The sequence below is a fragment of the Crocuta crocuta genome, unplaced genomic scaffold (genome assembly GCF_008692635.1).
Source record: "Crocuta crocuta isolate KB4526 unplaced genomic scaffold, BGI_CrCroc_1.0 scaffold37, whole genome shotgun sequence".
NCBI lineage: Eukaryota > Metazoa > Chordata > Mammalia > Carnivora > Hyaenidae > Crocuta > Crocuta crocuta.
The window spans coordinates 1,174,760-1,190,157 of record NW_027532040.1 but is presented as its reverse complement, the minus strand read 5'-3'; the positions used below and the strand labels follow the sequence as shown (position 1 = coordinate 1,190,157).

General features: G+C 35.9%; 1 protein-coding gene across 5 annotated transcripts in view; it reads right to left on the bottom strand.

Moving 5' to 3' along the window:
• Positions 1 to 3,535: 3,535 nt before the first annotated feature.
• The window catches only part of FAM133B (family with sequence similarity 133 member B), a 28,731-nt gene continuing 16,868 nt past the window's right edge, over positions 3,536 to 15,398 (bottom strand). For 3 of the 5 annotated variants that reach the window (XM_077776239.1, XM_077776235.1, XM_077776238.1), the window contains exons 9-11: positions 9,819 to 9,911; positions 7,046 to 7,093; positions 3,536 to 3,721 (exon numbers count right to left, since the gene is read on the bottom strand). In XM_077776239.1, the coding sequence (XP_077632365.1) occupies positions 3,635 to 3,721; positions 7,046 to 7,093; positions 9,819 to 9,911 (228 nt within the window). In that variant the 3' untranslated portion in view covers positions 3,536 to 3,634. The remainder of the gene's footprint in view (positions 3,722 to 7,045; positions 7,094 to 9,818; positions 9,912 to 15,398) is intronic. The other 2 variants (XM_077776236.1, XM_077776240.1) reach the window with 2 other exon arrangements.

The window sequence follows — 15,398 nt, the reverse complement described above, 5'->3', positions numbered from 1 at the left end:
ATGCCAAAATAATCACTTGAGTCAAACAAAATGAAATTATTAGGAAGTTTTAAAATTCTTCACTGAGCTTTAAAAAAGTTTCTTCATCTATGTAAGTGTAAAACTTTTGGTTATACAATATGTGTGAAAAAGACTGGGTCAATTGCTAACTCAGAATCAATCAGGCTGAGATTGCAATTAGTCTGATAGAATTACAATTTCACCTGGGAAAGACTAGGAATTCATCAGGAAACCCTAAACTTGAGTGTTTCTAAGAATACATGGAGTGAGCAATCTGGATGATTGGCTCTACTTACAGGGATATGTAAATGTCCCTAGGGTGGTATCCAGGAATCGACATTTTCAGGAAGAATCTTCAGGTGATTCTGATGCTGGAGATAATCCTACCATACTATGAATAAGCCAAGATCAACTACAGAACTTTTGGGCCCAATGAAAAGAAAACATGGGCCCCTCATTCAAAACATTAATTTTAAGTCAGTGTTAGTGGAGCATTAAACTAAGTTTGGGGCCCTGTGACAATGTATAGGTTGTACACACATGAAGCCATTTATTATGCCCGAAGTTAATGATCTGCCACTGCCACTAAAGATTTTTAAAACTCTACTTAATTTACACTTAAATAGCCACACGTATACTTTATAAAAATTGGGGTGCCTGGCTGGCTCAGTCGGTAGAGAATGGAACAACTCTTCATCTCAGGGTCAGGAGTTCAAGTCCCACCTTTGGTGTAGAGATTACTTAAAAAGATTTTAAGTAAATAAAGAGCTACACATCGCTAGGGGTTACTATACTGGTTAATACAGCTCTACAACGTTTTATAGTCTAGAGCTGTGTAAAAAAAAAAAATCGACAAATACCTGCTTTGTGAGGTAACTGAAAGTAGCAGAGGATCAGGGTCATGCAATCTAGCTGGGACTTCAAGAGGCCATGTGGCACATGAGGGCCTAGTAAATTATGAAGGCTCCCTCCTAAGAAACTTTAAAGCGAAGCCCAAGAAAAGCCATCTCAACTTTCTGGCACATGGGACAACTAGAACTTTGTGCACCAAGAGAAATAGTAACATGGTCCCTTCTTTTTTTTTTTCAAAGTAAACTCTACTCCCAGCATGGAGCTCAAACTCATGACCCTGAGATCAAGAGTCATATGTTCCACCAACTAAGCCACCCACCTCTCCCTTCTTGAGAAGGGAAGGCTAAGGTGGTGCTAGATGCTAGCCCTCCCCACTGCTATCCATAGAGAACCAAGTTCTAGGTGCACCCAGCTGGCTTAGTCAGCAGGACATGTAACTCTTGATCTTGGGGTTGTGAGTTCAAGCCCCAGGTTGGGAGTACAGATTAAAAATAAAATCTCAAAACAACAAAAAAACCAAAATTCCAGTCACAAGAGGCCAGTGTCTATCCTGGTCTCAAATGAAGGACTCAAGAACTGAGCCGAATTCAACAATTTTTATTTTGCATTCACTATGGGACAGTACCATACAGAATGACCATGAGAGTCTAGAATGTTTGTTATTTGCACTGAGAAATGAAGATGGAGTGTAGGCAATGGCATCAGATTTACCTGGGTTCTAGCTCTGCCTCTGCCAGAAAAGTTCAGTGTAATTTTAGACAATCTAAGACTTGGTTTCTTTCCTCTTCTGAAAATGTGGAAAATTTTACCTACCTCACTGGTTTTTTTCTGAGACTTGAAGATGAACATAAATCATTTAGCACAGCTTCTCCCCAATGAAGAGTTTAATAAATATGAGTTGTGAATAATCTCAATATACAATAGTAACCTGGTTACACTGAACTTTTGATCATAATTTAGCATCAAAGTTGCAAAAGGAATGCAACTCATTCCTCTTTTGAAGTAATTGCTGAGTATCTTTTTTTTTTTTTTAATGTTTTATTTATTTCTGAGAGAGAGAGAAAGTGTGAGCAGGGGAGGGTCAGAGAGAGAGGCAGACACAGAATCTGAAACAGGCTCCAGGCTCTGAGGTGGCTGTTAGCACAGAGCCTGACACAGGGCTCGAACCCACGAACCGTGAGATCATGACCTGAGCCGAAGTCAGATGTTCAACCGACTGAGCCACCCAGGCGCCCCTGTTCAGTATCTTTTTTGTAGGAAGACTGTATGGGAAGTGGGCCTGATCTAGTATTACATATTCCTTACTTACATTACCTATATTACCTATACTTTCAGAGAAGTGTTTTCTAACAAATAGTATTAAACACACATTTGGGTAGCACACTAAAAGTAGTTTCATTTGGATCGGGAAAGGAGTTAGATTTTTAAAGTATGCAAATTTCCTTTTGAATGTTCGAATACTCAGGTTCTGTTAAGAAAACAGCAAATAGGGGCATCTGAGTGGCTCAGTCGGTTACGCATCCAACTCTAGGTTTTGGCTCAGGTCATGAGGTCACAGCTTCATGGGTTCAAGCTCCACATTAGGCTCTGTGCTGGCAGCACAGGGCCTGCTTGAGATTCCCTCTCCTCTCTCTTTACTTCTCCCTCATTCGTGCTCTCAAAATATATAAACAAACTTAAAATTAAAAATAGGGGCNAAAAAAAAAAATCAAAAGCCTACTTTTTTTTTTTACACATGCTAAGTATCTTGGCAACTATTCCATTAAACACAGTATGGAATTTAAGACAGCAAGAATAAGGAGTTAATAAAAGCTAAACACTGCAGCCTAAACAAAATTCATACAAAAATAAAATAACTATAACTGGTTACATAAAATTTTCCTGACTGGTTAAAACTAACAGTATAAAACATGCATTTTTGAATCTTTAGCTATCAAGTTCAAAAAGTACCAGTGTCTATTTGAAATGATTCCTCTCCAAAGCCAAAGTGTAGTCAAAATTAATTCAAATGTTATAACACATTCTAATGCTAAAAAACATTCAGTATTATTGAAGTGGAGGTAAATCCCAGAGCTTTTGGGACTTTGTCGTGCTGCAAAGGACTGTTACTCTGGTTCACTGAAAGCAGCAAATGACAAGAGTCCAAGGGTGTCTAAGGGAAAGGCAAGACTGCTGTACCCAGCTCTGACCTCCCATGAAGCATGGCTACTGTGTCCACAAAAATAGGATGTGTGAAGATAAAAGGCACGCTATTCTGCTAGCTAAAGAGATAGCAAACCACCCACCTCCCCCGACCCTAAAAGCTCCTTCCCCAGGTAAATAGAAGTATATAAGGGGGAAAAATTAAAATACACTTATCTACAGAATAAGGATTCTGAAATATCAATGTAATCCCTATTTCAAAAATGTTAACTAGAGTCATCTGGTCATTTCTAATTACATCTTAATGATATATCCAGATTCAATTTCTGTTGATTTATCATTAGATACTTCTAGTCAAAAATATTAACTTTATCCCCAAATATCTCAACCACTAGCACAACTGCAATGTATTATCTCCCAGCGTTGTTAAGCACTGGAAGAGAAAAACTAGATGTTCAAGCAGCAGGCAACAATGATGGCCCTTTCACACAGAGGCATCCGAGTGGCTACCGAATAGTCCAGGAATAATTCTAAAAACAAGAAAACTCATGCATTTTAGTAATTATGTCATAATTTTCACAGTTGAAATTTCCTTAAACATTGCACTTTCTTTATAAAGGAATCCTGATTTTTCTTAATGTTATGGTGAGTCGGGGCTTGAACTAGCAGCCTTCTTTTTCTTCTTCTTACTGTGTTTCTTATGCTTCTTTTTCTTTTTTGTTTTTTCCTGTAAAGAGAGTTCTCTGTTAGACATTTCTATAGGAAAATATGCAAGTCAAAAACCACTTTACCATGCTACTTCTAAGCTATTATATAATTAATTCAAACAATACACAAAACCAAGTAAACTATTCAGAACATTTTTGGAAAAGTCTAAATAATTATCATATGAGGATATAGGAGTGTCTGCTGATTTTCAAAAAGATATGGAAAAACTCTTAAGTCATTAGCACATTAATGCAGCTTCCAAATGATATTTTCTACAGAAAAAAAAACTATGAATAATCATTATCAACTGTTGTATCTTATACTGTATCATTTCTAAAGGTGAAGTAATTGTAGTTACTGCAAAGAAGTCCTCACATCACAGCAAAACACAACTGTCTTTGTAAAATGACAGTTTTTGGAGAATACATATATTAAATCTGGTAATTTTTGGGTAAACAGGAACTCAAATTATTATGTCCTGCCTAAACTGGTAACTGTTGCAGTTATTAGATTAACAACAACTAACTGGTACAAAATACTAATGTACAGCTGAAAAGTCTACTTAGCTTAGTAATAAAACAGATGCTTTCATTTTTTATAAACTTTTATTTAAGTTCCATGCCATACATGGGGCTTAAACTCACAACCCCAAGATCGATCAAGAGTCACACACTGTACCTGCTGAACCAGCCACACATTCAGATGCTTGCTTTTTAGAGAAAAATGCCACTAAAGCCTAGAAAAAGTAGTCAGATTGTGACTGGATAAAGAGAGCTACAAGAACTCTGACTCTTTTGACTATTTCTGATGTAGAAGAGAAGGCAGAACTCTTTGAAACAGATACTTAGAAAAGTGGTATCAAAGGATAGGCTAGTTGTTGATATGCAAAAGAAAATAAAAAGCAAGAGAGGAGATGCATAAAGACAGCAAAAGCAAAGCTTCCTATCCATTTCCTTATCAACAAGAACTTCCCACAATTCCCTTGCCCCTCTCAAAGGTCTCTACCAGTTAGCAGCTCTAAGCTAACTTCCATCATTCGTTGCATGAAAAGATTAAGTACTGAGGGAATTTTATAAAATTCCCTGTATTTGGCCCTTAAAAAAAAGTTTCGGGTATAGGTTACTTTTTTTTATAAAAGCATAGTTGACAACTCTCTTTTTAAAATACTTTTCTTATCGGCTTCCACGACACCTCAGTCTGCTGCTTTCTTCTGTCGCAAAGACCCCTTCAACTCCTGTGCTCGTTCTTTTTCCTCTGCTTGACCTTTCAAGGACCTTCTTCCTTTTCCACATGTTCTCTGTCTCTCATGCTTTAAACAGCACTTACATACCAAATATTCCTATCTAGTCCTCTGCTCTAAACTCAAGACTATGAGTTCTACCTGGATACCTAACAGGTATACCTAAAATTACCATAAAAAGTGCTTATTTTCCCCCTCCAAATTCTATTAGCTATCTTAGTAAATGGCACCTCTAATTTGTCCTTTTACTTAAGGCAAAGAAACTAAGCTACGTTTGACTCTACTCTGCCTTAACTCCATACTATGTTCAAAGCAGCAAGCCCTACCATCTAAGTCCAAAACATCTCAAATTCATCACACCAGTCCATCCCCACTTCCACTGAGATACGAACACCATTCCTTGCCTCTCTCTAATCCATCTCCTCTGCCACAGGATCTTAAAAATATAAAGCTGATTCAGGTCACTTCTTTGTTTAAAATACTCAAAACAGCCTCCCAAAGCATTCTGATTAAAACTCAAACACCCTGCTAAGTGATATGGCCTCTGCTTACTTCCCAACCTCACTGTATATGATTCCTCTTTATCTACTAGGTATAAGCCATGCTTAACCTTTCCATTCCTCAGACAAATCAAGCTCATTCCTACCACAGGTCCTCAGTTCTCTCTGCCTAGGATATTCTTCTTCTGATCTTCACATGGTTGGTTCTTTCTTATAAATCCTATTTCAGCTTAATTTTACTTCCTCAGAGAGGCTTTCCTTCCCCAAAGTCACTCCCTTACCTATCCTGTAACCCATTTTAACACTACTAACACCAATAGTGCCTGCATAAACATGCTTAATAAACACATGCTAGCTGAATGCATGAAACAGTGTGGTATGCAAGTACAAATAAGAACTATCCCAAATTAACTAATGTTATGTCTTAATTACTCTGAACCAAAGACCAGGCAAATTTTTCACTCAAATTATTTTCCCATTCAGAAAAAAAAAAAAGTCCCTTAAATGTCACCTTGGTCTTGAAGTACAGAAAATGAGTCATATATTACCAGGTGAATCTATCAGGGAAAGATCCTCATTTAAAAATAATGGAAATTCTGGGAAGGGGAAGTTACTCTCAAACCTACAAAAGATGCTGTTCTCATTCTTCTTCCACCTCTCTCTAAGAAAATGCTTTCAAAGGCAATCACCCACACTTATGCTGAGTGCTCCTAAATTACTTTAATGATATGGTCTGCAATTACTCTTTGATAATCTATTATCTACTTTCCCTAGGTTGGTCTGCTTCTCATTTGAATATCACTTCCATTTTCCTTATTCTCCTCGTCCTTCTTTCTCCTTTTATATTTCTCAATCTGCATAATAGTAGAGCTAGCTTTAGGAATGACCAAAAGAGGGGCGCCTGGGTGGCTTAGTCGGCGTCTGACTTTCGCTTAGGTCATGATCTCGAGGTTCGTGGGTTCGAGCCCCGCGTCGGGCTCTGTGCTGACTGCCAGCTCAGAACCTGCAGCCTGCTTCAGATGCTGTGTCTCCCTCTCTCTCTGACCCTCCCCTGCTCACGCTCTCTCTCTCCCCTAGAAATAAATAAAACATTAAAAAAAAAATTAAAAAAAAAAAAAGGAATGATCAAAAGAATCATCTTTATTAGTGAATCATTTACGTTGTCACATTCCTGCTTTATTTTTTATTGCAGCCTGTGCTTATAGGCCTTTTCTTTTTCTGTTGTTACCAGGTTTGGCTGATTTGAAAGTAAGTACTAACTGAAGATGAGAGAATCACCACACTTACATCTCACATTTCATATTATAGCTTAAGAAAGTAAAAAAAAAGTTTGAGTTTTCATTTCTAACAGCACTGAATATGGAATAAAATAAAATGAAATACTGAATAAAATACTGAAATGGAAACAGGACAGGTTTACTACTAGGATATTCTTCCTTTCTCGTAAGTCAACTTAACTTGCTCCAACCCATAAAGTAAAGCTGAACACCACACTTTTCCCTATAAATATTTAGCCCCAGTAAATGAAGTCATGCTTTATCACAATTCACTTTACATTAACAAAAAGAGCTACTGTCATGTAAAAAATATAAATGATACTTGCTATTACTTTTTCTCGTTCTTCACTGCTTTTCTTCTTTTTTGCTCGTACCTAAAAAGTTTGAATTTTTGTTGAGAAGACAAATGTGTAACTTATACCGAAGACTTTTTTGCATTGCTTAATGTACCTTGCATCTTTAAAATTTATATGTAAAAAACATTTTGACAATCAAATGGCATTTTAAATGACTTCTTATACCTTATAAGTTATATCATAATGAGAAGTCAATGAGAAACATTTAAAGGAAAGAAAATTAATTTTTTTAATCTCTAGAGGGCTTCTCTTATATCCGTTTCAGCACCTAAAAAATAAAGCAGTGAGGTATAGTAGGTAAAAAGCTTAAGTCCTGAAATAAAACAGACCAAGCTCTGAATCCTACCTCTGCTATGTATTATCCTCAGCTTCATCATCTGTAAAATGGAGAGAATAATAACCCCCAAGGGGAAGTGCCTGGAATAAGGTTAAGTACTTTTCTTACTATAGTGTTCAATAAATGGTAGCTATATGCATATAAACCAAATGATTAAAATCCTTTTAAGTAAAATTTATCACCACATTAGTACTTTATTTCAATCTTTTAAAGTGTGTTACATTGGATTTAAGACTAAACTGAAAGTTGCTAAAGCTCATATATATTTAATGTTAAATCCAAGTGTAACATATATTAACATAAGTGCTCTAGAGGACACTTAGGAAATTGTTTTTGTTGTTGTTGTTGTTGTAACAATAGGGATAGTAGGAATTGTGCTGTATCCACATTCTGCCAGACCAAGACATGCTGTCACGTGACATTCAGGGCAGCCCTGACACGACTTTGAGACAGGCTGCCAGGCATTCATGTAATAAACCCATTTATAATATAGAAGCTAAATTTGTTATGATATGAACACAAAGTATTTTGTACAGGGTTTTAAGATACAATGAATGTTCCAAAAATACAAATATCATATAAATATAGAAGACTGTATTTTGTTTCATTTATTCAGAGCTTTACTGAGAATTGTTCACCATTTTGGAAAATGCCATTGATGGTAAGGCTACTGTACAGTTTTTGAAAGACTTATGTAATGCACCTGCTACAGCTTGACTTTTGTTATGTCTTAAGGTGTGATCACACTCAGCATTTATTCACTGAAATATAATTTAGTAAGATTATACATTAAAATTTTCTTATATTTCTTTTAAAAATGTGTTAGGGGATATTAATATAAAATGTGTAGATGAAATCTATAATACATACATATATGCTGGCGGTTTCAATTTAATTCATTTCAATTTCATTATGGGGGGGCATTACAAAATACTGCTACAAAAGGGGAGCGATAGGCCCTATTTTACAAATGAGGAAACAAAATCAAAGAGAAAAATACTTTAAAGATGGTAACTTACAGACCTAACATTAACTAAACATGGACTCTTATTCTAATAGAATACAACAAAATCCAAGATAGGAATATCAGAGCTGAAAAGGACTATATAGACTACCTAATTCAACTCTCACCTTATAGACAGGAAAAAAGGTCACACCAACATTTCTGTTCTACCTCATCACTGTTTTACTCCTTAAACAGTAGTAGTTCCAAATAAAAACAAGGGAATGCTGAGTTTCAATACAATACACATCAAAAAGCATCTTTCATGTAATCAAAATAGCAGTATAGTAAAAAGTAAATATTGAAGAATGAAAATAAAATAGGGCACCTGGGTGGCTCAGTCAGTTGAGAGTCCAACTTAAGCTCAAGTCATGATCTCACAGTTCGTGAGTTCGAGTCCCACACTGGGCTTGCCGCTGTCAGCACAAAGCCTGCTTCAGATCCTGTTCCCCTCTTTCTGCCCCTCCCCCTTTTGTACTCTCTCAAAAATAAACTTAAAAAATAGCTTAGAATAGATATTTGTAAATATGTTTAATTATCATATTAGCTATATAATTATCTTTTAGAAAATGAAAAACCTGTTCTGAAATAAAACTTCCACTTCTTTTTCATAATACACTAGAGAAGTAAATTAAATATTCATGAAGTGTTTCTTTTTACTTATTTCTTTTATTAAAGTCAAATAAACATTTATTTTTATTTTTTTTATTTCAGAGAGACAGAAAGAACAAGCGTGCACATGATGGGTGGAGAAGGGCAGAGGGAGAGAATCTTAAGCAGGTTCCACTGTCAGTGCAGAGTCCGACGTGGGGCTTGATCCCACGGCCCTGGGATCATGACCTGAGCTGAAATCAAGAGTTGGACACTCAACTAGACCACCCAGGCCTCCCAAAATCAAATAACATTTTATTTTAATTAATTAATTAAAATTTCCCCAAAGTATCTTTTAGTTCACTTATCAAGAGAAACTATTTCATAATCCAGCATTCATGTTTCATACTTCAGGAACACAGGTCAGTGACAAACTTCCATGGAACTCAACCCAAAGAAATTCTTTACATCCCAAAATCACTTTGCAGTCTGAAAGATACCAGCTTCCTTCATCTCCTCAAAATCTTTCACGGAATCATAATTTCTGTAGAAATCTGCATATGCCTTCTTTCTTGGTTCAGCCACAGCAAACTTATAGAAAGCTGCAATCCCCAGGAATACAGCGAACGCTCCAACAATATGAAATTGCAGATGCTTGGCCAGAAGCCTCACATCTGCGGTTCTGTCAAAGCACTGAACTCAAGGTAATTATTCTCAACACCAACCTTAAACCCAACGTCCTTCCTAACTGATACAGAAATAAATTAAATCACATTTTAAAGTGAAGAAAATGGATTTGATCATATACTTACTTCTTCAATATAATCAGATTCTGATAAGGACTCAGATGATAAAGGTTTATCTTCAGGATACATCTTTCTTTTTTTGCTGAGTCCTTTAATGTCCTATGAAAAATAAATACATGTATATTGACTCAAAAAGATGTAATGCTATGCCACACAAATTTTATGTTTCTAAGTTCTATTCTTCCAATTATCACAAAAATTACCTATTTTCATTTTAGAAATGTCTAAAATAGATAACATTCACCAGTACTAGTCTTTAATTCTAATAAAATGTTTTTATTAAATAAGCCTAAAGAAATAACTACATATCCATTTAGATGTAATATCCTCCTCCTCTCTTTTTTTTTTTTAAAGTTAGTTTATTTTTGAGAGAGAGCATGAAAAGGGGAGGGGCAGAGAGAAAGGGAGACAGAGGATCTGAAGCAGGCTCTGTGCTGACAGAACAGAGCCCAATGCAGGGCTCAAACTCACAACCATGAGTTCATGACCTGAGCCGATGTCAGACGCTCAATCAAATGAACCACATAGGTACCCCTTTCTTTAAAAAAAAAAAAATCATTTAAGTAATCTCTATACCTAATGTGGAGCTCAAACTCATGGTCCTGATACCAAGAATCACATGCTCTTCCAAATGAGCCAGGCAGGCACCCCCCCTCCCCCCGCTTATTTTCCTTAATTATACAAGACAGAATTGTAATAACCCATAATAATTACATCCAGGTGGTATAAGATTTAAGTCCCTTGTATTTGGATTGATTTGATTCTACCCAGTGTTGGATCAGAAAGTCCTAGTGCTGCACAAAAAATAAAAATAAAAATAAAATGGGTAATTGTGATAACTGAAAAAGATCTCTACACAGAATTAATTACTTTAATATATTACCAGTGTTAAATTCATAATAAAAAATCTTCATCTCTAAGTGTTTTTAATGATGAGAAAATGTGTAACTCTGGGGAAGAAGAAAGACTGAAGGAGTTGTTAGGGACTTAAAAATGTATTTGAGGAATAAAAAAGTGTAAAAACATCTGACACATGGCAAAATGTTAAGATTTACTAAAGTTTCATAGTGGATATGCAGGTTGTCATTTTATTATTTTCCATAGTTTTTCTGTATGTCTGACTAGTTCAGAATAAAAAAACCTACAATGAAAAAAAGGCTCACTACTGAATCATAGAGAAAAAAATATAAACTTTATATAGCATGAACCCAATTTTGAAGATCATTAAACAAAAAAAAAAAAATCACATAGAAAATAAACTAACAGTAATGATTATAGGTCATTTAATTTTGTTTCTGCAAACAGCTTATTATTTTGGTAGAAATGATAAATGCTCACTGTAAGAAAATTCACCCGAATCCCAATAACAGGCATTAAACAGCATGAAGATTTTTGGAAACAGCTCTCTATGTATACATTTACAATTTTATGTAAATATTTGCTGTTTGGAACTGACTCTTCTCACCCAGTAGTATCTTTCCATGCCAATTACACTGTCATTTATGGCCACCTTTGACATTCACTGAAAGCATATGCCAGAATTTACTTAAACCCATCTCTTTCTAGAGGGCAGGCATACATATGGGTTTTTTGCTATTAAAAACAAAGGTGAGGGGGATTCTCTCTCTCTCTACCTCTCTCTCTGCCCTTCACCTGCTCGTGCTCTCTCTCTTAAAATAAATAAACTTAAAAAAAAAACTTTAATAAGTAAATAAGTAATAAAAACAAACTTGAGGGGCACCTGGTAGCTGAGTCGGTTAAGCGTCCGACTCTTGTTTCAGCTCAGGTCATGATCTTATGGTTCGTGGGATTGAGCCCTCCCTTTAGCCCCGCGCTGACAGCACAGAGCCCACCTGGGATTCTCTCTCTCTCTCCCTCCCTTGCACTTGCTCACTTTCTATTTCAAAATAAATAAATAAACTTTAAAAATGACAAGAACAAAGTTGAAATAGAGAAGGGTAAGTACAAAATCTTTACCTAATAACAATGTCTAAATCAAAGACCAAAGTAGCCTTCACTCCCAAAATTTGCTCACTCTCTCACACCCCCCCAATCATTTATTTTACTCATTTACGAATCACACTTTACCAAGAAGCTCCTTATTAGGCTCTTTTATCAATCATATCAATCTCAAATTATTGAAATACAGTCCTTATTTTCTTTAAGAAATGCCTAAATATGCATTTTACCACTTTTTCTGTGTATATAAGTATATAAGGTATCTTTTTGCCTTTGCTTCCACTGCAATATAAGGTTTCATTTTTTAATTACAAAGTTTTAAATTAGTATATTCCTAGTAGTTTTTACTAAGTCTCTTCATTATATTTAAACTTTGTTCATGGTTTACTTTTTTGTGATCTCTTTTTGTCATTCAAAATTAGAATTATGTGGTGAAAAATTTTGAGTTTTGAGGCATGGACCTTCCCCACCCCAATATCATATTCACCCTGGTCTTTCTCCAGTTATACTTTCCTAGATTTAAAACAGACATACTAAGGAATGCCCAGCTTTATGTCTTCCAAACGGATAGTCATTTTGTCTCAAGAAAAGCCACCTGTATCATATATTAAGCTCCATGAATACTTGGGCTCTATTCTTTCTTCTTTTTCTTTCTTTTCCTTCCTTCCTGCCTCCCTTCCTTTCTCCTTTCTTTCTTTCCTTTCTTCCCCGCCGCCCTTAATGTGCTGGTTCCATTTTATCCACTTTTTTTTTCTATTCTTGTACCAAACAACACTGTTTTTAATCAAAGCATTAATGTCTAATAGGCCAACTCACACCCAGGAAAATTTATTAAATCTTCATGTGCTACTCTGAATAGATGTGCATAATTGTCTGCAAATAAGTTATATGATCAATTTTTAAAAATTTTCCTATATATTGTTACTATTTGAAACAGGATATCTCTTCTATTATTAGGTATTATGTTGCACTTTTGCAACAATTTTAAAATGAGCTGAAAACAATGACTGATTTGTGACTTAAAAATCACACTTTTTATAACACTGTATATTAACTATATTGGAATTAAAATTAAAATCTTGGGACACCTGGGTGGCTCAGTCGGTTAAGCATCCAACTTCAGCTCAGGTCATGATCTCATGGCTCGTGGGGTCGAGCCCTAAGTCGGGCTCTGTGCTGACAACTAGCTCAGAGCCTGGAGCCTGTTTCAGATTCTGTGTCTCCCTCTCTCTCTGACCCTCCCCTGTTCACGCTCTCTCTCTCTCTCTCAGAAATAAATTAAAAATTTTTTTAAAAATAATAAAAATCTTTAAGAAAATCACAAAGAATATTGCCTAAGGGAGGAAAAAAATTATACCCTTTTTATGATAATAACACTCTAAACAATATTAAGAGAAGCTATGGACCTAAAAATGTTCATCATGTGTATGAAAAATGAGTAATATCTAAAATATGAAACTCCTGTGAGTCATAAAAATAAAAAACCAACCAACAGAGAAGTAGGCAAGGACTATGAAAAGGCAATTCACAGAAAATGAAATCTGAATGGCTAATAAGCAAATGAAGAGGCTCAACCATCTTCACATATTAAACTGGCAAAAAGAAATCTCATAGTGTTGACAAGTATATATGTGGAACAAGGGTACTGTCAATACAGTACTAGCAGGTTACGAATAACTAATAAGCACTTGGGTGGGCAAAATGTATATCTTATTTATTTTTTCCCCAAGTATATCTTAGAAAAATTTATGTTAACTTGTGGAAAAGGATAAATGAGTAAGAAATAGTCACTGCAGCACTGTTTGCATTATTGAAAAATAAAAACAGCTAGATGTCTCCAAAACAGAAGCAGCGTCTGAGTGGCTCAGCTAGTTGAGTGTCCTATTCTTGATTTCAGCTCAGGTCATGATGCCGGGGGTCATGGGATTGAGCCCTGAGTCGAGCTCTGTGCTGAGCATGGAGCTTCGCTTGAGAGCCTCTTTCTCCTTCTGCTACTTTCCCCTGCTCATGCTCTCTAAAATTAAAAATTAAAGGAATGGAGAAATAAATTATGGCAAATTAATGTAATGGAAAACTATAAGGAAAAGAAACAAGGGCATCAACAAAGAAGAATGTCCACAGCAATGCTGAGTGATAAAAGCAAGTTTCAGAAAGAAACATGATACCACTTTGAAAATGCAAAATATCCAATGCTATTTAAGAACATATACTTATGGGGGGCCTGGGTGGCTCAGTCGGTTGAGTGTCTGACTTCGGCTCAGGTCATGATCTCACCGCTTTTGAGTTCGAGCCCCACGTTGGGTTCTGTGTTGACAGCTCAGAGCCTGGAGCCTGCTTTGGATTCTGTGTCTCCCTCTCTCTCTGCCCCACCCCCCACTCGCATGCCATCTCTCTCTCAAAAATGAAATGTTAAAAAAATTAAAAAAAAAAAGAACATATACTTATAATAGAACTGTATAAATGTGGATGAGAAAAATTCACATTAATTTCAGAAACAGCTGGCTCTAAAGAAGGAGAGTGTCTATGTCTAGTACTTTAATAAAACTAGACCTGAAAAAACTATGACAAAATGTAAACCATTTTTGCCAGCGCTAGCTGGTATGTATATGGGTATTCGCTTAAAATACTGTTTTTTTATATATGTGTATATTACTGTGTACCGTATATTGTTTTGAAGTACAAAATCACAATGCAGTTGTATTAGGATTTCATTTTGTATATTACCAGTTTTGTTTCACACATATATTAAAAAAAAAAAAAAGTTTTTTTTAACATTTATTCATTTTCCAGAGACAGAGAGAGACAGAAGGTAAGTAAAGGAGGGGCAGAATGAGGGAGATAGAGAATCCAAACCAGACTCCAGGCTCTGAGCTGTCAGCACAGCCTGACGTGGGGCTTGAACCTATGAACCATGAGATCGGTCAGATGCTTAATCGACTGAGCCACTCAGGCACCCCTAACACATATGTATTTTTAAACATGAAGTTAACTACTCATTCTATAATAATTTAGAAAATCAGGAATTATGGGGCGCCTGGGTGGCTCAGTTGGTTAAGCGTCCAGCTTTGGCTCAGGTCATGATCTCACACTTCGTGGGTTCGACCCCACATCAGGTTCTGTGCTGACAGCTAGCTCAGAGCCTGGAGCCTGCTTCAGATTCTGTGTCTCCCTCTCTCTCTGACCCTCCCCTGCTCACGCTGTCTCTCTCTCTCTCTCTCTGAAATAAATACATAAAAAATTAAAAAAAAAAAAAAAGAAAATCAGGAATTAATGTTGAATTACATCATATCTCTTTGGCAACTACGGTTTCTTTCATTTGGCCAGTTAATATAAGATGGCAAATAATATTAATAACGTTCTTATCTTTGAATTCTTGAAATTAGCCCAATTTCATCATGATGGCTTTTTTTAGTGCCTTAGTGGGTTTTTTATTTGCAAATTGATATTAAAAACATTCCTATGTATATACCCAAGATTAGTAAATATATATGTTCACACAGAAACTTGCACATACAGGTTTACAACAGCAGAAGGTAGAAACAACCCAAATATCAACAGACAAAAGGATAAACAAATTGTGGCATATACACACAGTAGAATGTTAATCATCTGTAAGGAGGTATGAAG